Source organism: Rhagoletis zephyria, unplaced genomic scaffold, assembly GCF_001687245.7.
Source record: "Rhagoletis zephyria isolate East Lansing unplaced genomic scaffold, Rhagoletis_zephyria_1.1 Rzeph_scaffold_01511, whole genome shotgun sequence".
Classification (NCBI taxonomy): Eukaryota; Metazoa; Arthropoda; class Insecta; order Diptera; family Tephritidae; genus Rhagoletis; species Rhagoletis zephyria.
Window position 1 is genome coordinate 42891 of NW_016158595.1, and position 22340 is coordinate 65230.

A 22340-nucleotide genomic window follows, 5' to 3' on the forward strand; every position below is an offset into this window, starting at 1 on the left:
TGAAGTAGTAAACGCAATAGCACCCAGGTTCGGTCCCCACTCCGAGCGATTCCAAACAATTTTCTTTTATTTTATATTTTTATTTTAACATAAACATTACTTTATTTTATTTTGTTAAATTTTGTTTTATTATCTTTCTTTGTTTATGGTATGTCATATAATTATTTCGTTATTAATCAAATTTTTTGGAGTTTAATTTTAATTTAAAAGGCCAGAACAACTATAATTAAATAACAAAAATTTATATAATATTTAAAAGAAAAACAAAGATGTAAAAAAATGTTCCCTGGCAGTGGGATTCGAACCCACGACTCACGGCTTGCTAAATCCGCAATCCTGCAGCGGACACAGGGTGAACTAATTTAAGTACTCATATTTCTATATATTGCCGGGTAAATTTTTTCTCTTCATATGGTTAGCACTGTTCTCTCTCATCTTAACAAAAAAACTGTTTCTAAGATGTCTATGATTAACAAAACTTAAAAATCTATTCTAAACTTAAAACTGTATTTTAACAAGAATGGCCCGTAGTCATAGTCAAAATAAAGTCGACTTTAAAGTTAGTTGCAGCTTTTTGACATAATTTTCAATGGGATATCTGTCAAAAAAGCTGCAACTAACTTTAAAGTCGACTTTATTTTGACTATGACTACGGGCCAATGAGTTTTAACTTGCGACTATGACTATGGGCCATTATGTTTAAAAAAAAACTAAGCTCTATTTTTTGCAAGTGTAATTTTTAAAATCATTTTTTTTTAATGCACAAAGCGTTTTTAAATTTGTGGTTTTAAAAATGTTCTCTTTGATTTTAATTAAACACAAAACCATATACTTCTGGTTAAGTTTGATTCTGTTTCATTTTGAACTTAAACTGTTTATTATTTTAAGGTTGCTCAATGAATAAAAAGCGGATTTAGTTCTAACAAGGACTTTAAAATCTTTAGTGAGAAGCGGATTTAGTTCGAACAAGCACTTTAAAAATTTTAGAGAGATCTATAGTAGAAAAACTAGTCGCGCTAACAATTTAGAAGACGTTTTTAATAGATTGTTAGTTTCATCAGATCCTCTGATTACTTGCTCGCACTTGTTGCCCGTGATCACAAACCGGAGATCTTTCATTGCTGAAGTAATGGAGTTAGTAGAACTTGAAGCGAATAATAATAGTTTAACGGGGATTGGATGGGACTTAGATTCCCACTGTGAGGAATAAGTGTCACAGTTTTCATTATATAGTGCTTATCATAACTATAAGACACCCTATATTGACAAATTTTGACTATTTTTTTATAATTTTTTTATACAAAAATATTATTATTCCTTAACAAAAACCAAATGAATCTAAGTTTCAAACTTCGTAAAAATATCGATGTTTTAATTGGAAATTTAAAAAAGATTTTGTGTACTTATTTTTGTAGCTAGGACGTACCGTTGATTTTTGGAAATTTTTTGGTGAAGGTGTCGCTCATTTTCTTTATATAAAAAAAACCTTCGATCATACGTCGTATGGAAAAACGTAAGTCCTTGCTACTTCAAACTGGCACTTTAATGTACTGTAATTAAATGGATTACAAAACTGCATACTCAAAATCCTATTAATTGTGCTTATCATAACTATACGACACCCACATATTGTAAAGTTTTGACTGTTTATTTTATAGCTGATTTTTTAATTAATTAATGTTTTTAATTAGAAACATAACTTGCTTTTCGATAGTTTGTATGCTTAATTTGTAAATCTCTTTAAATTTAAAACATAATGGGGCATATTCATAGTCGAATCAAAGAAGAGACTAAAAATAATTTAGACTTTTTTGACACATTTTTCTTAAAAAGTGCTGTCAGAGAGCTGAAATTATTATTTTTTCAACTTTATTTTAACCATGCACATATTCGATTATGTTTTACATTGAAACGTAAACTTTTGCATCTATCTCCTATTTTTTACTATTTAACTGAACTCTATACATGACTTCCCCTGTTTCATGCTCTTTCCTAGTGATTACAACAAATACACACTTTGTTACTGTTATTACAATTTATCGCTTTTGACTTAGTTCTAAGTATTGCGAATTCATTGATAAAGCTATCCTCGAATCGAAAGGACTTATTCTTCCTGATTATATTGTAACCTAAACTTACCTATTTTTAATGAAATGAGCTCGGAAAAGACTATAAAAAATTGGCCACTAATGGGTTAAAATATTGTTTGGGAATGAGTTCGGCAAAGTAGAAAACCACGTTGTCCCAAATAAGTCGAGTAAGTGTCTTTCACTTCTTTATTGATTCACGTTCTTGAATATTATACCCTAAGATCACCAGATACTCCTTATATACATACAGAAGTATATGGGCAAAATACTTACATATGTGTTCTACTCCTAAGTACATCAGCTACAAAAACGTCTCACGCTAGAGCGAGAACAATGATAATACGCATAATATGTATGTTAAGCGATGACATTGCAAAAATGAACTAATGTTGGTTGTATTGGTGCATTCAGCGGGTGTTGATGAGCAGAGCTGAATGTAGGTATGTTCCTGTACTAACGATGCCCAATACCTTACTGTAACTCTTGAATATCCTGCCCGGATGAACCCGTGCGGTTCAGTAATTCTTCAGATGGGCCTGTTAATTGTCATAATTTCTGTACGGCCGCTGACATCGGTGTTTGGTAAAAAGTCCGTTCGAGGTTTTCTGGTTAGAATTGTATTCGATGGTGACCACGCGAACCAAACCATCACTGCCCAGATGCACGTCAATGACCCTTTCTATGCGCCAAAATGTTGGGGGGGGGGAGATTCCCATTCCGGATGAGGACGACGTCGTCACGCTGAATGTTTGGCTCCGGTCTAGTCCATTTACTGCGAGACTGAAGGGAATTTAGGTATTCGCTTTGCCAGCGACACCAAAAGTGCTCCAGCATTCGTTGAAGACGTTGCCAATAATGCAAACGATTTTCTGGAACTTCTGGTAATAGAGGTTCCGAACGACAATTCAACGGGCGGCCAATAATGAAATCACCCGGAGTGAGCGCTACACCACCGGCTGGGTCATCGTATAAAGCAAGCAATGGCCGTGAGATGCTTTTTGGCAGAACGCACCGCTGCTTCCCAAAGGCCACCGTGATGAGGTGACGATGGTGTAATAAACTTCCAGTGGGTTCCTACAGCCACCAGGTGTTGTGAATACACATTCACCCATGCCTGTAAATCCTCCTGCAGTTGTCGATTCGCACCAATAAACTGACTACCATTATCGCTGTATAAGGTAGCGCAGATGCCTCGTCGACTCACGAAGCGGTCGTACACGTTTATAAATGCTTGTGTACTCAAGTCCTCGGCCAGCTCAATATGAACTGCACGCGATGCCATACAAAGAAAATGGCTGCATAAGTTTTTGTCGTAACTGCTGAGCGCTTGCTGCCAACTCGGAAGGGGCCACAGTAATCCAAGCCACTGCGGTAAAATGGTGGTGCAACAAGGACACGCTGCTTTGGTAACGACGCCATCTGTTGCCGCTGCGTAATTTGCAGATGTCTTCAACATACGGTGCACCTCCAGATGTAAGATTTTACCTGGTCCCGCGCACATATGAGCCAAAAGCGTTGTCGGAGAAACTGGAGCATCTGTTATGATTTGGTGTCGCTGATCGTTACTCATGTCAGCGTTGGTTAGTCGGCCCCCTACTCTCAATATTCGATTTTCATCCAGAAACGGGTTTAGGGGTAGAAGTGGACTGCGACCCTCAATTCCGGAATTAGATACAAGTGCTTTAATATCCTGTTTGAAAGTATTACCTTGTGCCTGACGAATGTGTAAGACCAGCGCCAAGTTCTGCTCTTCGGCGGAGACCACAACCCCTCTGTTGCCTCGAAATAACGGTAGTATGCGTCTAAGCCGCGCCGTGGTTTTGAGAAGATGTCCCAACGTGCTAAATCTCTCTATGCGAGGTACACGATAACCGTCAACTGATGTCATGAGCCACTGGCAGTCAACACGAGATACTAGCGTATACAAAGGGCGAGATTCGGATCTAAAAATGTGATGATCTTCCTCCGTCATCGTGACTGGTTACGATCCTACGGTTGTGTGTTGATGGATGCATGTCGGTCCGGCCCACCAAAGTCGATGACTTTCTAGACCAGATGGCGCCAAGCCCCTGCTTGCGCAATCCGCCGGATTAAGCTCCGATATGGTTCCAGGAATATACATCAGAATTGGCCTGGATGAAAGCGACTCGATTCGAAACGTACTGTTCGAAAGCAGAAAGTGCATTGCGGATCCAACATAATTCAACAGTTGAATCGCGCCAATATATGCAAGGGACATATTGTAGGTCAAGAGCCTGACGGACGTGGTTCATAGTGATTGTAAGTAGGTGGGCACCACATAGCTCAAGGCGTGGAATGGTCACTTCCTTGACTGCAGCGACCTTGGTCTTTGCAGCAACCAGAACTGCACCTGAATTGCCATTGTGATCCACTGTTTGGACATACACCGCAGCTGCATATGCCTTACGACTAGCATCACAGAAACCATAGAGCCTCACCATCGAATCTGAACGCATGCCTAGCTAACCCGTTGCGGAATATTAACCAAGCATTGAGCAGGTCAGGTGGGAGTGCTGAATTCCACTGCAATCCCGCCTTCCACAGATCCTGAATAAAGAGTTTTGCTACAATGACAACTGGTGCCAATAAGCCAGTCGGATCATACAATCTAGCTACGTCGCTAAGCACTGTCCGTTTGGTAGGCATCGCTGACTCGTCGAAACCCCGTACCTTGAAGAAGAGCTCGTCATGCAACGGATCCCAATGCAAACCTAGTACCTTCGTCGCTGAATCGTTCAACTCCAGCTCGGATGCAGACATTGTTGAACCAGTGATGGTAGCAAGCGTGTGTGAGCAGTTGGAGTTCCATTTCCCCAACACAAATTGACCTTGCTTCAAGATGGTCTCCACATCTTGTGCCCGTGTGATTGCTAGTTCGGACGTGTCGACACTGTCCTGATAGTCGTCCCCGTAAAAATTATAAAGGATGCTATGTTGCGCTGCGGCAGCCAGGCTGGGGTCACTGATGGTCTTACAATTGTCCTGCGCACATTGACGCAGCGCTCGTACCGCATTAAATGGACTACAAGCCATTCCATACGTCACCGTTGTCAACTCGTATATTTGGAGAGGAACGTCTGAAGCCTCACGCCAAAGAATTTTTTTCCATTTTCTATGACGTTGGTCGACCAAGACTTGACGGAACATCTTCTTCACGTCTGCAGTGATGGCTACGCTGAATTTGCGAAAACGGTGAAGAATGTCGACCAAGTTTGGGTGTAGCTGTGGGCCCGAGAATTGCACGTCGTTCAGTGATACGCCATTCGAGCTATGTACTCCCTCATGAAAGCCGTATATTGCTCGCGTAGATCAGCGTCGTTCGCTAATCTCCGTTCCAATTGTCGGAACTGACGTTCTGCAGATTGGTATGAATCGCCAATGATGGGTGCATCTGGTTTAAATATGATCTGCACCTGATATCGGCCATCCGTTGCGCGTGTAAATGTGTTGGTGAATACCCTTTCACAGTCATCTTCTCGAGTTTCTGATGCAACGGCTGGCTCTTCGAGGTCCCAGAAGCTTCGAAGTAGTTTGTCGAGTCGTTGTTCGTTGACGCGTTTGACAGCATGCGATGTGAGCTTTGCGGATAGTGTTGAACTACCATGAGCTGGCCCAAACACTACCCAACCAAGCCGTGTATTCAAGGCGCAAGGCTGTTCTGCAGATCCCCGAATTAAGCCTTCCAGCAAGAGATCCTTAAGCACCTCAGCACCGAGAAGCAAATCCACCCGACTCGGGCTACCAAACGTAGGGTCCGCCAGCGGCAAATCCTGCAAATGAGTCCAGTAGTGCAATTCACTACGCTACTTTAACGTTTTTCGCATCGTTAAGTTAGCTAAAAGTAAATTTTATCGATTTTGCTATTCATTAAACGTTTTTCTAACGAAATTCGCTTTGACAAAATCAGCTGTTATCGTGAACGTTTCGATTGTGGCTAAGTTCTCGACAAAAATTTTTGTGTCGTTAACATAATCGAAATTTCAAGTTTTTAGTTGCACTTTGTTTTAAAAATGGCTTTTGTACTTAGGATACACCCTATTTCGGAGCGAGCGGGAATTTTGTCCTCCAACAGTGGATCGAAGTGTGTTGAGAAATGTGGACAACCCATTTAATTTAGGACCAACGGAGTTCAAGAAATTGTATTGCTTAAGTCCAAACTTGGCAGATGACCTAGTTTGGCAGCTTGATGGGCATCTAAGAGGTTCAAGAGTAACCGCAATAAAGACGGAAAAACAGGTAACTTACAAAACTTTTTAGTTTTAATGCAATTTTAAATACTTTTCCATTGTGCTTGGATAGGTTCTAGCGGTCCTACGATTTTTTGCGACAGCATGTTTCCAACGGCCCGTAAGAACAGTGGGGAATATCGATGAGCCAGTCATCGATAAGCCGGTCCATACACCGCGTGACGGATGCTATTTATCATAATATGTTCTGCTCCAAGGGACGATTTCCAATGACGCAAGCGGAGCGGCAAGCCGCAAAGGAAATTTTCGCTTCCGCCTCCTCACCTTTCGTTGCAGGTTCTATTGGGGCTATCGACTGCTCTCATATCGCTATTTTGAGCCCGAAGAACCATGAGGAGGCTTATGTAAACCACCATGGTTACCACTCAATAAATGTACAAATGGTAAGAGGGAAATTTTATAAAAGATTAAAAATTATAAAACCTGGGCTCGAATCGTAACATCCGTTCACGGATTGAAAACGATACGAAGGAAAAATACGTGATACGTCAGGCAGTATAAGCTGAATGGGGCAAAGAGTACGTTCACGTATGTGACAATCCGAAAAATGTGTTTTTACGTGACGAGTAGTACGATATCGTGTGTGACGATTCGAGCCCTGTTTTTATATGTATGTATGCATGTAGATATGTGACCCACATCTGAAAATTTTAAATGTGAATGCTAGATATCCGGGAGCACGTCACGACTCATTTATTTGGACCTCATCTGCAGTACGAAGAGTAATGCAACGACCAGTCGAAAATGGTCACCATAATATGTTTTTAATAGGTAATAGTGGAGAGGTTATTTGTTGTCCTTAAAGCAACTTGGCGATGTCTATCACGGCAAAGGATTCTTTTATATGATCCAGGATTTGCTAGAAGAATAGTCAGTGCGTGCGCTGTACTGCACAACATTCGTTTGGACGAGCAAACGAACGAGTTCAATGATGTTTTTTCGGACACCGATGGTTTCTTTTCAGAGCCTTCAGCGGAAAACATTTGGGTAAATCTGGATACCCCATCCTCAATAGCAAAACGCGTACAGGACCGACTGATCGCTAATTTTTTTACCTAAGCCAAATATTCAAATGGTATCTACCTGTAAAAACTTCCAATGGAATAATAAGAATAGTTTCATGTAAATATAGCGTTTTATTATTTTAAAATTCAGTCTTACTTTTAATTAAATTTTCTTTAGGTACATACATACATATATTTGAATTTGAGATCAGCCTCAATATGTATACAGAATACATTCAGTGACTGAAGTATAAATTGGGTCGGGACATTTTATGAAGTTTAGGCTATTTTGCTTTGGTTTATTAAATGTTTGGTATTTCTTTATGAAAGCATAGCTCATTACCAAACAAAAACCATATATATAAATCCAAATTACAGACTTTCTAAACTAAAGACTAAAGATTCTAATTAAGAAGTTTAGAAAATTTGGCGAAACTTTGCAGAATATTCATAATTTTTGCACAAAGTCTGCAATTTGAATTTATATGGTTTTTATTTGGCAACCAGCTATGCTTTCATAAAGAAATAACAAACATTAAATAAACAAAAGTAAAATAGCCTAAACTTCATAAAATTCCCCGACCCAATTTATACTTGAGTCACTGAATGTATACATTAGAGTGGTTCAAAAATTTTTTTTTTTGGAAATTCATAAACGCTACCCAAATTATTGTTATTTGTGATAAAAAAAGAAAAACGGTTTTTTTTTTTTGAAAAAAAAGTTTTCTTAGAGGTCGCGCTGGTCGGTTTTTTATAAAATTGCTGATGTCCTCAATTTTTTTATTTTCTTGGCATGTTAAAATGCAGCTAAAAATTTGTTTTTTAGATATAATTACTTTGGTATTATTGGGGAACACTCCCTTAATCACATACCTGTCTTGGACTGTTAGAATGGGCCTAGTTCCCGAAAATATGCTCTCGAAAAGACACTAGTAAAATTAAAACGTTGATACTGAACGATTTACGCATTGTCATGGGTTGGAACTTGTTACCAGGGGGTTTCTGGGGTTGCCGATTAGGAATCTGATGTCAGATTTTCAAAATTCAAAATGGCGGTTAAGAGTTTCAAACAAATCCAATCATTTTTTAAAGTTGGTCGCCATTTTGAATCCATCATTTTGAATTTTGAAAATCTGACATCAGATTCGTAATCAGCAACCCCAGAAACCCACTGGAGACGAGTTTTAACCCTTGAAAATGTTTAAAACGTTCAATATAAACGTTTTAATTTTAGTACTTTTTTGCGTTTTCTTCCATATAAATAAAATAGCATACTTCATATGGAAGAAAATTCATAACGCCATCAGCAAAATAATGATCAAAAATCAATGCGACTTTTAAGCCACTTCAAATTTACACATTATAATACTAAAATTTATAAGTCTGTAAAACTGTATACCGAAAACTTTTCTAGAAAGTCTGATTAAAAAGTTTCAAATGTTGATGAACATTTGCTACGTTTTTTTTTGTTTATACAAAGTGTAAAGTTTAGATTCATTTGGTTTTTGTCAAACAATGAGCTATACTTTATAAAAAATTAATCAACATTAAATAAACTAAAGTGAAATAGAAATAACTGAATCAAATTTCGCTAACATATTTTTTTGGTTATAGGTGTATATACTATAAGTTAAAATAGTTAATGCTAATGTAGCTTAAATTAAAAATATACATAAAAATTTTAAGTCCAGGAGCTAATGACGTCCACCAATCTGTTGAACGCCTCAATCATCAATTTGTTGGTTTCTGTATTGGCGGCACTACATTCAGCTAGCAGCTAAAAAACCAAAAATGCAAAAGTCAATAATATTTTTGCATTTTATTCGTATTCGTAAAGAACGACTAGTAAAGTCTGGAGGTTAAGTTTACTATGGTACAATACATTCGACTTTTATGCACATATATTATTGGTCACTGAGTGTGGAAGAGGTAATATTGATTCTACAAACGCTCTCACAATATTCAGATTAAGTCTGATAAAAAATATTTCTTAGTTTTAATAAAAACGTGAATCGTACATTATACCTAGTAGTGGACGCCCAGACATTAATCGTTTTAATGAGAATTTACCTTTAAAGCATCTGCTTGCTTGCTGGACACTTCCAAGAACTTGCCCTGCATCTCCTTCTCGTTCTCCTCATCTTCTCGCTTCCTTTTTAGACTCATACGCGCAGTCCTTTTAGCAGGAATACGGGGTGTCGCACACATCACCTCGCCATCGTCAGCTGCTGTGGTAGTCGATAGTACGGAGGCAACACTATCGTCTCCATCCTCCAAACGCAATTGCCAATTCTATTGAGGAATATAAAAAGCTTTAGAAATGAGGAATCCAAAATATCACCTGACTCCATATTACCTCTTTCATAGGCACATTTTCGACAACTCTTCCATTGCCCGCAATGTACTCGCTGCCGATGAGCGCCATAACTCGTCTCTCAACCTCTGTTATGGGCTCTTGATTAACCGGCCGGTTGCCGGTTAACGCTTGCTGCCTCTTCCTGTCCCGTACCCTGACACTTGTACGGCTTTTCAGATCGCGCCACACCTGTTTAAAAAAAATGTTGTATCGCAGATTCTGGGAAATGTTTAGTTATTTGCCCACTGTTTTTAGAATAAAGTGTGTACCCTTCAATATAAGCGTGTGTCAAAATTGTTTGGGTCGGGTCACCTGTTCGGGCACACAAGCCCGAAATCATTAGGCAAATTACTGAACAGTTTCCCAGCTCCTCGTCAAATAATTCCAAAACATATACTTACTGTTTGCCATTGTTCGACAGTCTTCACAGCTCCGCCGATGATATTTAGATTTGCCGCCAGCTCACTCCAATTCCTGTCGCTCTCAGACTTACCGTGTATCTTTTGGAATTTGCCCGCTGCTAGTCCCGGGCACTCCGATAAGTAGTCCAGCAGTCTTTCAATTTGCTCGCCTGAAGCGCGGCTCCTCTTTGCTGCACATTGGCTTGTTGAACTCATTCTTAATCGATAGTAAACATATTTATGCATAAATCATAGTTTAAAATGTGTATATTCTCTTTTATAATACTTACATCTTTCAAAAATCTTAAATTTTGTCGAACAGACAATTTAAATTGGCGGCGAACACAAATATAATTGTTTTTTCGTATTCCTCTTTGTGCTCTTCGTAAAATTTGACATTTCATTTCACAGAGGTGCCACGTGCTATCAATTCAAATAAAAAGTGAAAGTCAGCTGTTTAGTGTCATTAAGAATAAGTTAGGGAATCGCAAGATCGTTACTGCAAACATCAAAAATCGTAAAGTAATAATCCGACAATCGCATCGCTAAAAGATAGTGAATCGCACTACAGGCTGCCGGATCGATCGTTGCGCTTGGTGTAGTTGAGGTTATCATCGGCACAACATACGCCTCCAGTTTGAACTCAGTGTCACTGTCAATTGTAGCCTGCATCTTAAGAGTCACATTGCCTCTGGTATAGACCGCGGTTCTGGAACCGATGCCTTCGATTCGGACCTCAACTGGTTTTCTACGGAGACCCATACGTTTAGTTAAAGAATCACCTGGGAACCCATATCGCAGAGGGCACGACAAGGGTGTTGTTGTCCATTATGATCCACAAGACGAACCTTTGCTGTGGCTAGTAAAACGGTCCAGTCATCGTGGACTAGAAAAGACCGAACCGTCTCTGACTATCATTACTTAGAATTACGAGTCGACACTGCTGATGTGTTCGCTACTTCGGCTGCTGGTGCACTGACTGCATCTTCTTCTCTGCAGAGAAAGGTGTGGTGCCGGTGATGGCTGCGTATACAATCCCGCGACGGGCAATCTCGCGCCCCATGGTCGACGCTGAGGCAATTGAAGCACAGTGAGAGCCGCTTCACGGTGTCCCAGGGCTCTGTTACCGGAAGGTGCTTGAACGGGAAGCTTGAGTTGAATTAACGGCTGCTACATGTGCCTTGAGAGACCGTGTTGCTGGTTGTCGATGCGTCGTTGCTACATTAGAAGCCGCCTGAAGCAAATTGTTTGTGCGCTTCTCAATGACTTCATAAGTCATGCAAATTGGGAATGTTGTTAGTCTGGAGACCATGCCCCACTCATACCGCGTGGTAGTTGGTAGCTTGGGCAGCTGAAGTGGCACTGTGAGTGCATCCCATTGAGTTACTGGAAGATCCATTACAGCTAGCACTCGCATAACATTTTGACGGTGTCGACAACTCGAAGAAGGGTCTTCTGCGATTCCGCTGGGTGATTCGGCAAAGTAGAAAACCACATTGTCCCAAATAAGTCGAGTAAGTGTCTTTCACTTGTTTCTTGATTCACGTTCTTGAATATTCTACCCTAAGATCACCAGATACTCCTTATATACATACAGAAGTGTATGAGCAAAATACATACATATGTGTTCTACTCCTAAGTACATCATACATAATATGTGTGTTAAGCGATGACATTGCAAAAATGAACTAATGTTGGTTGTATTGGTGCATTCAGCGGGTACTGATGAGCAGAGCCGAATGTAGGTATGTTCCTGTAGTACTAACGATACCCAACGTTGCATTTGATCAATACCTTACTGTAACTCTTGAACAAATATGGTCGTCAATGCGTTAAGTCAAAGCTGTAAATGGGTTAAATTATTCATAATTTCCATTATAATAAAATCAAATTAACTTAACATTAGCATTAACATTAAGACATTACAGAAAACTGGGTCACCAATGGGTTAATGCAAGATCAAGAATGGGTTAAGACGTTAAAAATTTACTCTTAAATAGAAGTCCAAGCGAGTCTAATGGAAACAAAAGGATTTCAAAATTTTGAGCACCCGTTTATATGGGGCGGCCCCAGTGTGCGACGCCCCAATTACGTAGTTCGCTCTCTCATTCGTAATTCGAACTCCAATTATCCTTCGAATTACGTAACTCGCCATACAAAATTTTGAGAGCGAATTACTCATTTGTTCCTCATCGATGTTGGTATCCCCCCTTTAGGCGCTCCTATATCAGCATGAACTAATAGGGAGGCTCCGCATGAGAACCTGTGTAAGACACGAGCTTACACAGTTTCCTATGTGGAGATTACCGCACCAACGATTACCCCTGCCCTCATCCCTCCTTATTTTTCCCATCCCTACAACCCATCTCCTCCCCCCTAATCCAGGGTATTACACGACACCGTGCCCATTGAATCGTTTGCAGCCAGGGGGTTTAACAGACCGGCTGTATTTGCACGGCGCCTACCTGACACCGGGCCGCCTCAGGGAGTAACGGTGGCCTTACTGCGGCAAGGGGCATGATTTCCCCACGCAATACGCAGACCACTGCCTGCCTCGTCGAGCAGGTGGTCGTACAAGCAAGATGAATCACAACAAAACCAAAAAACAACCCAACAATTGAGGTAATTTAACTTTGGCGCAAGCGCCGAACAAATTAAAAGTTTCATCTTCCCCAAATCGGGAAAAACTCCGCAGGCGCAAGCGCCAAATGCGCCACTTCGCTCAAGAAGGGGCTCGTCCGGGCTGAATGTGGGGACACTTCACGCCGGCCAGTGACTACGGGTGTCATGGTGGGACTTAGCACCAGCAAGGCTGCAGGGATTAGTTGCGTTCCAGATGCTTCACGATTTGCAGGTTTTTACAGGAAGTCGTTCCAGATGACCACCTCCCATAAGGTTTATTAATGGGGAAAACAGCTGTTCCTGCAAATCGTGAATTTCGTGAATATCGTGAAGCATCTGGAACGCAACTATTGTGTTGGAAACAGCACATCAATCTGCGGTTTTGGGCGCTGGGGCCTATCAAACGCCGGCACGGCTGCGAAGTCCAAATCCACAAAAGCAGAGGCCTCACGGCCTGCCCAGAGTGGATTAGGGCGACAAGTGGCCACAAAAGAAGTCACCGGAGGCGTGGAAAAATGAAAACTATGGGCCACGCCACCAAGGAAAACGAGTCTGAGCGGGGTCTCGTTGGACACCTTGCCCCAGAGCGCGAAGGAAGCGGTGGAAAGGGCGAAATCTCTACTACCCAACTTCCAGGTCACTCGCGGGGCTTCGGTGGGAAACCGGGTACCTCCGTCAAAGCGACAAAGGTCGGTGGAGGAAAAACCACACTCCTGGATGGGCAGACCCAGCTTTGAAGAGGTTGCGAAGGACCGAGTCCTCATAGGGGTTTTGGACCGAGGCTACGAGCTCGGGTCCATACCGAAGGACCAGTGGAGGTGTATGAAGGCAGCCTTGGCGATTGTAATTTTTGATGTTCTGCTGGAGAACACCGGAACCCCTCTAGCTTGCAAAGACGCTGGTTGGTGCCAGGGCCACGTAAAAGTGGTCGCCTGTGAGGACCCGAGATCGGTGGCGCTGTATAATGCAAAGATAGTCTCTGTCTATCCAGGGGTTAGGTTGGAGGTTGTAGACTGGAAGGACATTCTAGTTAGACCAAGAGCAAGGGCTTGGGTACCGCCGGCACCAGAGAGCATACTTAAGATGCTTCAATTGATGAACCCGGCCCTTCCGACGAGTGATTGGAGGGTCCTCCGAGTCGAGGACGCTGATGGCCCTCCAAGACAAGTGGTTTTGTCCCTAAATAAAGAGTCACTTGAGCTCCTGGAGAGGCGGCAAGGCCTAGTGTAATATGGCCGCGATGAGGTCATAATAAGAGTCTATCGCGGGGACGCTCAGCACGCCTCCAGTTCAGGTGTAGCAATGGATGTGGACATTGAGGCACCCGACCCGGAGCCGAAGCTGAAGCTCTCCGACGCCGAGAGAAATTACTCCTTACAATCGAGCTACGCATTGACAATGCGTAGGGTTTTTGCGGAGGACGAACTGCTTTACAGGGACGGGGAGTGCGAGGCTGACGTAACTGTCGTAGCCATGGAGGGGGTGGCAGATAACTCAGATGAGAGTACTGCAGATCAACCTCCACAAGTCTAAAGCAGCATCGGCTGCTCTTCTATGTCATCTGTCCAAAGGCGACAGGAACAGTACGTTTGCAACTCAGGGGTTTTGAGGTGTTTTCTGAGCGTGGTAATGGTAAAATTGTAGTCTGCATTTTGGCAAAAGCGGATTTAAATATCTTTCTTTTAGCTAATTATAGTGATGGTGACGTCGCGACAACATCAGAGCACCCTCCTCAAGCAACGGTGCGGAACGGTGTACTTGAAGTATGAAAACGGTCACAATTTGATTGGAAGTGATGCGAATGCCCACCACGTCCAGTGGGGCAGCATAGATATAAATGATCGGGGTGAGTCACTTTTCAACTACCTCTTAACAACTAACCTACTTATATGCAACAAAGGTAGGGAGCCCACGTTCATTACTAAAAACCGTAAGGAAGTATTAGACATAACTCTATGCAGTGAAAGCTTAACCGAGATGGTCGAGGGTTGGCGGGTTTTAGATGAACACTCCTTCTATGACTATCGCTATATTGAAATAGTATTGAATTTCTCTCCAACTAGCCGAACACTAAGCAAAAACTTAAAAAAACACTGATCGGAGCTGCTATAAACAGCTACTTGAAGACAAACTTTCTAGCTTAGTCCCCATAGAACCTGAATGTACTGAGGATCTAGAAAACATGGTCAACGTATTTACCTCGACCTGCTCAGAGGCCCTAGGTGGGGTGTGCTCTGGCAAACGTAAACCCCACTGGTGGTCGTGGGAGTTAAGCACGCTTCGCAAATCTTGCAGGAAGCAATTCAATAAGGCCAAAAGGCTTAGATGTGAGCTTGAATGTCAGGAGTACAAGCGCTTACTCCGGGCCTATAAAAAAGCTCTGAGGGATGCAAAGAGATCTCTTCGTGGAGAGTTTTCTATGGTGGCATCGAAGGTGTTTCCGAAGCTGCCAGGCTACGGAAAATTCTTTCCAGATCTCCCAGCCCGATAGGTTTTTTACAAGAGCAGGATGGATCCTGGACCTCTACGGGAAAGGAAACCCTTGAGCTGCTTCTAGATACCCATTTTCCTGGGAACATACCTCTAAGGGAAAACTCCCCTTCCCTAACTTCTTCCTACGCAGTGAACATATCCATCTCGGAAGAAAGAGTCAGATGGGCAATACAGAGCTTGAAACCATTTAAAACAGCAGGACCAGATGGTATAATACCTGCACGACTAATTAAGATACTGGATGTGTCTGCGAAATGGCTTCTAAGTATTTTGAAGGCCTGTTTCAAGTTTAATCACATACCGTCGGTATGGAGAAATGTCACGGTCGACTTTATTTCAAAGGCCTGAAAGGCCTCACATACTAACCCAAAGGAACTTAGGCCTATCAGCCTTTCCTTCTTTGCGCATAAGACGCTTGAAGGGATTGTTAGCAGCTTTCTTTCTGAGACCATTGACAGTCGTCGACTGACTCCTAACCAACATGCGTACCGTAAAGGTAAATCGACGGAGACCGCACTTCATAGTCTGGTCGCCTATATCGAGAAGTCCTTCAGCATTAAGGACTTTTATCTCGCAGCCTTCTTGGATATTGAAGGCGCTTTCAACAACATACTTCCGGAGGCTATTACTGACGCCTCGAGGGCCCTAGGAGTGGATAACTCACTGACGGAGTTTATCGGTCATCTACTCTGCTGCAGAGTGGTGAGGGCGAGGCTGGGAGCGTGCAAGATGTCGAGGCTTGTGACGAGGAGCACTCCCCAAGAGTTGTTATTTCTCCACCTCTGTGGAACCTGACCGTCAACACGCTCTTTTGTGGAACGGATTGGGGGTAGGGGGGGGAGAGAAAAAGTCATTGCATACGTCGACGACACTGCGATCGATTTCAGGGGAAAGTTTCCTCAAATGCTATGTGAGCCGATGCAGCGAAAGCCTCGGGATGCATCTAAGTGGTCTACCTTCTGTGGCCAAAGCGCCAGCTTAAGCAAAGTGGAGCGGTTAGGTCTCGCTACAAAAGGAAAATTTCTTGACGTTATTTTAGATAAGAAACTGAGCTGGAAGGATAATATAGTTCAGCGTTATGAGAAGGCTTCCGAAGCCCTCTATACTTGTAAAAGGATCATAGGCAAGAGATAGGGGTCTCCGTCCCCGGATCTGTCGATATTTATAGCAGTCGTCAGATCAATCCTCCTGTATGGGGTGATCGTGTGGTGGCATTCGTTAGATAAAGACGTCAACCTCAGGCTTCTCAAAAAGGTGCAAAGGTCCAGTACGATCTGAATAAGCGGAGTTCTCACAACCACGCATAATGATGCTTTGAACGCTATTTTTGATCTTCGGATAGCAATACCCCGACATAATAAATAGGATGGTATCCTTGCGGTCGATGTCTGATTCGATAAGACGACACTGCTCGGTGTGATGCGTGATGAAATAATGCTGTACGAAACCTACTATTGAGAGAAGACTTGCACGAGATGAAGACTTACGCCTGCGCTACAATGACTTCATGCAGGAACTCATCGAGATAAAATATATGGAGCTTGAACCATAATTATCAAACCAGACGTTTTATCCTGTTGTAAAGGAGTCCAGTCTCACGACTAAGCTGAGGGTTGCATTCATAGCATCCTCTAAATGCGCAACCGGAAACTCGTTGAATGACGCCTTATTTGTAGATCCCCAATTGCAGCAAGATTTGTTTTAAATTTTAACGCGCTCCAGAATGCATCGCTATGCAGTAGCCGCGGACATCGCAAAAATTTACCGCCAAGTTTGCGTATCGCCGAAACACGTAGACTTACAACGAATTGTCCGGCGTCGTGATCCATCTTTGCGCATACAGGAATGTTACGTATGACTTACGGTGTGGCAGCCGCGTCACACCTTGCGGTCGAATTGCGATAAAAAACCGCAAAATATTCGTCCAACGTTTCTCACAAACCTGCTTCCGTCATCCTCAATGACTTTTACATGGACGACCTCCTCCAAAGCAGAGCTGCTACTTTTGCAACGAAACATATCTGGAATACTCCAGCAAGGTAGCTTTGAACTCCGAAAGTGGGCGACAAACTGTGCTGAGTTTAGCGAATATATTTCGAACGCATTGAGGACTACATCGCACTATCTAAAAAATGGTAAAGATGTTCACTAGGCTGGGTCGATTTTGTATGGGGGAAAATAAAAGGCATTTGACGGTATTGGCCACGAGAGACTAATTTAAAACTTATCTTTAGCCTGCGCAATTGGATCAAAGTGTATGAATTTCGAATATGAAACTTTGGCTCGTAATATCTATACAATGCGTTTATTGTTATAAACGGGACGATATATCTAATTAAAGGTTTTTAAATTTAGGTTCTAAAGTTCATATATAATTTTTCAATAAGACTACAAGTTTTCAAGATATCAAGATAAGTCTTACAAAAACGATAATTTTTCCTTATGTGTTTTCAATTCTTCATTACTTCAGCAAGCAAGTTAAGGAAGGAAATTTTTTTTTTAAACTAGAGATCCACGTAAGTTTTTCGATATAACTTTAGTAAATATTACTCCATCGGTACGTAATAATTATCAAATAGAAGGCGAGACTTACTGTTACTGATTCGTGATAATAATATGATGAAAATCATTCAGATTATAAGAAAGATATTAAAAAAAATTTTTACCACAAATTTTTTCAACTTTCTATATTTGCCATTTTTGTATCGTATGCATAAACATAAGTAAACTAATTAGTGTTTCTAGAAGTTGTGCTTGTTCAGGGTTTCCATACTCATTTGCATACACAAAATTTTTCCACCATGATGGAAAATAATGGATTTTCTATTAGAGCTACCGAAATTGTTCCTAAATTTGCGAACTATGGCTAATATTAAAACAAGATTAGAATATTTGGAACCAGCGACTTAAATGCATCCCTGCAATATAAATGCTGTTCTTTACATCTTTTGACTATAGGCCAGTGCAATTATCAAGAGAAGAATTAAAATTTTCTTGAAAATAGAAAACTTTGAGATTAACGAAAAGCTAAAGTGCTGCGAGAAATGACATTTTACTTTATCTTTTGCGTTAACGGGTTCATTATCTAATAATTAGCACCAAACCTTTTTGCTGAACCCAGAATTTTTAACAAGAATTGGTCCTACTCTAGTAGTTTGCTATGTGTCACTTGACGGTCGATGCGCGGGCTCTTACAATTAAAATAAAATACTAATATTTTTCAGGCTTGTTGTTGACTTCATAATACAATATATTTTCACTATTACCAAGGGATTTGAGACAAATTAGATTTTCGACCCGCCCTAACGTTCACGCATTGGGATTAACCTGGAACTCCGAGGACGATTTACTGATGATCACAATAAGCATGGCAAAACCGCCCGCTACCTGAACGAAGATAACCTCTTTATCGGATGCCAGCACACTTTTCGATCCGTTGGGGCTGCTTGCTCCAGCAACGATAAGATTTAAGATGTGGTTTAAGGAGGTTTTGCGCAATAACGTTGGTTGGGATGACCTTATTCCTGACTCCATTGCAACAAAATGGTTGGAGCATCGATCGGAGCTGAAACTATTATCAAACTTAAAGATCTGTTGCAGGCTTGGTGTAGGAATGACTGGATCGCTCACAGAGTTACATATTTTCGCTAACGCGTCTGAACGCGCGTATCGCCGCAGTTATGTACGCACGCTCCGTGCAGATCGACGGCATTGTCACCATCGCGCTGATTTCATCCAAAACTTAGGTAGCGCCGCTCAAAACAACGACATTGCCGCGACTAGAGCTGTGCGCTGCATGTCTTGCTGCTAAACTAGTACAAAGCGTTCTGCACAGTTGGGGTGATCACCGTTATCCGTGTATGCATAGACGGACTCCACCATCACATTGGCGTGGTTACAAGCTTATCCTGGCAGATGTATTACGTTCGTCGCCAACCGCGTTGCTGACGTTCAAGAAACCCTGCCTCCTGAGTGCTGGAACAATGTTCGCTCAGAGATGAATAGAGAAGCTTGTGCCTCGAAAGGTATATCCCCGTCCGAGCTACTGTGCAAACAGCTTTGGTGGATTGGTCCAGAAGGTTCCAGACCTGTTCTGGAAGCGAATATAATCAAAAGATCACATAATCAAGTTGGGTGTACGGAACAAGGTTGTTGCTCACATCACGACTTCCAGCGAGGATTTGTCGATATTGACGAAGTTTTCTTTTTCGAAGATACGCCGGGCCATCGCCTACGTTTCGAGGTTTTCCATCAACGCTCGAGCGAGTACTCGACTCAACGCTGCTAAGCTATTAGGTCCTCCTAGTTGAAAAGAGATATCCGAAGCTGAGCTGCTCCTGATCAGGTATAGCAGTAGCAGTCTTTTGCATTTGCAACCATATCTGAACGAAAAAGGCACCTTGCACATTGGATGCAGACTGAAGAATCCTGAAGTAACCCCTGACGTGAAGCAGCCCATTATCTTGCCAAAGAATTCTTCGCTTGCGAAGTTGATCATCATTGAGATGTACGAGTTTATACTACACGCTGGGACTCGGATATTGCAGACAGTCTTGAACGCCGATATTGGGTCATTGGCGCCCGCATATTAATTAGCAACATTTACCACAAATTCGTGAAATGCACCTTGTTGAACCGCCATCTCACCACACAGTCAATGAGAGATTTACGTGCAGCTCGAACTACGTATGCCCGTTGTTTTACATACACCGCTGACGATTTCGCTGGAGCTTGCAATTATAAATTCACCCATGGGAGAGGAGTGAAGGCTACATATGCTCATTCGTCTGTAAGTGCACTGGCGCAATGCATTTAGAATTTGTTGGAGACCTGTCAACGCCAGGGTTTCTTTACGTGTTCAAGAGGTTTATAAACAGCAGAGGCTATTGTAAGTTTATGTCGTCCGACAATGAGCTGCGGACTGCGTTCCAACAGTGCATGGCGATACCAGACCCTGTTAATTTTTCGCGGACTCCGAAATGGTGTGGTGTTTCAATCCCCCGTCTGCACCTCACATGATAGGTTACTAGGAAACTCGTATCAAGCGAATAAAGTATCATCTTAAACGCGTACTGGGGGAAACTCTTCTGTCTTATAAAGAGTTCAACACGCTGTTGACAGAAGTTGAAGCTTGCGTAAACTCTCGCCCGCTCTGTGACAACTCTACATCTGACCCTAGAAGTCCTAACTCCCGTTAATTTCATTGTCGGTGCACCGCTCAAATCACTCCTAGAACCCGAGTGTCAAGGGTTCTGTGTAGTCTTCGTCAGCGATGGCAAACGATATTTGCCATATGACAGTATTTCTGGCGACGATAGAGAGACGATTACCTTGGTCAGTTTAAAGCGTCGCTCCAAGTGGTTTCGTTTCTCACGCAAAGTAGGAGAAGGCGATGTGGTCGCAATTTTCAACGAGCCTACTCCGCCGACAAAGTGGACGTTGGCAAAAGTTATAAAATGCCACCCCGGTACAAATGGACGTGCACGAGTGGTCACTTGTTCTGCGAAGAAAACCCATAAATTTCCAATATGTACATAGGCATTAAGTCATACCTTTTAGTATTTTTTTATTGCTAAATATGCTTAATTTACCATACAATAATTGAAATTTTAAATGTTGAACTTATGAATAGTTCAAGGGCGGCGGTATGTTGGGTTCGCTTAAGTTAATTATAAGGTTTAAATGATAATTACAACATTAGGGTTAATGCACAAGTCTACACAATGGTAGCGATTATAATTTGAGATTCCTTTTTTTGCTTTGTTTGTATCACTTAATTTTAACTAGCTTATAAGAACTAATTAACTGCTCGCATGAGCAAGAAGATTCGTTTTTGTACTCGACCCGCTTACACGTTCGCCGCCGCTCAGTAACTTTTCGCCATAATTTACCCGCATTTTTGTATTAGCAAAACCCGCGCCTGAAAATTTGGATTCATTTCTCTTCTTATTTGGATTCATTAGTTAAAGTTAACTAAATAAAAGGAACTGAATTCCGAGATACTCCGCGTTTTAATTGGACATTTATTTGGAAAGGAATCCGCGGCATCAACGATCGTGAGGTCTAATATTCGTATGAATGTAAAAAAATATTATTTTTTTAAGGAGACCATTTATACGGTGGGTATTTTTGAAAAGTGTTGCCAAATTTTACAAATTTCAGTTTTAAACCAAAATATTTGGATTTTCGTATCATAAAAACACAAAAGATTATAACTAAACTTAAAAGCAGCAACCTTTAGGATAACATAGTTGTAAAATCTTCTTATTTTTACCCTATTTGCACGATGACTTTTCGGTGACAGGTAATAAGGTCAATGGAAATAAGGTCAATTGAGTTTATTTCCCACCCTGGTGCGAAATAAAGTCAATTGACATTATTACCTTTATAAAAGCGTAATAAAGTCAACAAATATTTGGAAATAAAGTCATTGACGCTATTTTCTCATTCAAATGGAAATAGCGTCAACAATGCTTAAAGTATGTCGATTCATAGAAAAATATGTTGTTCTTACAATAAACATTGCCCCGTAAGTTTTGTTTTTGAATAGATGAGAAAGGTTATTGCAAATCCTCCGTATTGTGATATTAATCCACACACAATCATGAACTACCACCATTTGATTTTATTAAACAAATTTAAATTACGAATATGTAAAAACACGATGCGAAAAACTAAACGCCTGCGCACAGCTGGAATACGAGAAATATATAAGAAAGAGTGTAGAAATGATCCATAACTTGCAAAACATGTTTCGTTTCCCCAAAAATAAAGCGAACACTATTAAATTGAAGAAACAGTCCATGTCCAAAAACCCCGGACGAACACTGAAAGAATTCTGTGTTTTAAATTAGCATATTTTGAACGAAATCGGAATGTCTAAGGTGGAAAAGAAACCAACCTTTCTATAAGGAAACAATTATAGAAAAAGACTTTTCTTACACTGTATTCATGTCTCCACCAGCAATTTGTGACGACATCATTTAAAAGCAGCTAAGTAGAATGACGACACTATTTATTAGATGGCACATTCAACGAGCCAATGTGCCAAAATGCGGGTATAAACAATTATTGATTATTTAATATCGAAACCGAGATTATATAAG

The 22340-nt window shown here is 41.4% G+C and overlaps 2 protein-coding genes across 3 annotated transcripts; both read right to left on the minus strand.

Annotated features, from left to right (window-relative positions):
* Positions 1–3051: 3051 nt before the first annotated feature.
* On the minus strand, positions 3052–4062 carry LOC108364257 (uncharacterized). Its single transcript, XM_017617854.1, has one exon. The coding sequence runs from the start codon at positions 4060–4062 to the stop codon at positions 3052–3054; it is 1011 nt and encodes a 336-aa protein (XP_017473343.1).
* Positions 4063–8607: 4545 nt separating this feature from the next.
* Positions 8608–11965, minus strand: LOC108364258 (uncharacterized). Of its 2 annotated transcripts, XM_017617856.1 has the most exons (6): positions 11740–11965; positions 10410–11682; positions 10120–10336; positions 9719–9907; positions 9433–9654; positions 8608–9139 (listed from the first exon to the last, which is right to left on the minus strand). In XM_017617856.1, the coding sequence occupies exons 3-6, from the start codon at positions 10333–10335 to the stop codon at positions 9044–9046; spliced, it is 723 nt and encodes a 240-aa protein (XP_017473345.1). In that variant the 5' UTR covers position 10336; positions 10410–11682; positions 11740–11965; the 3' UTR covers positions 8608–9043. The 2 variants fall into 2 exon arrangements, with proteins under 2 accessions (XP_017473345.1, XP_017473344.1); XM_017617855.1 differs by lacking the exons at positions 10410–11682; positions 11740–11965 and having other exon boundaries at positions 10120–10389.
* Positions 11966–22340: the final 10375 nt, after the last annotated feature.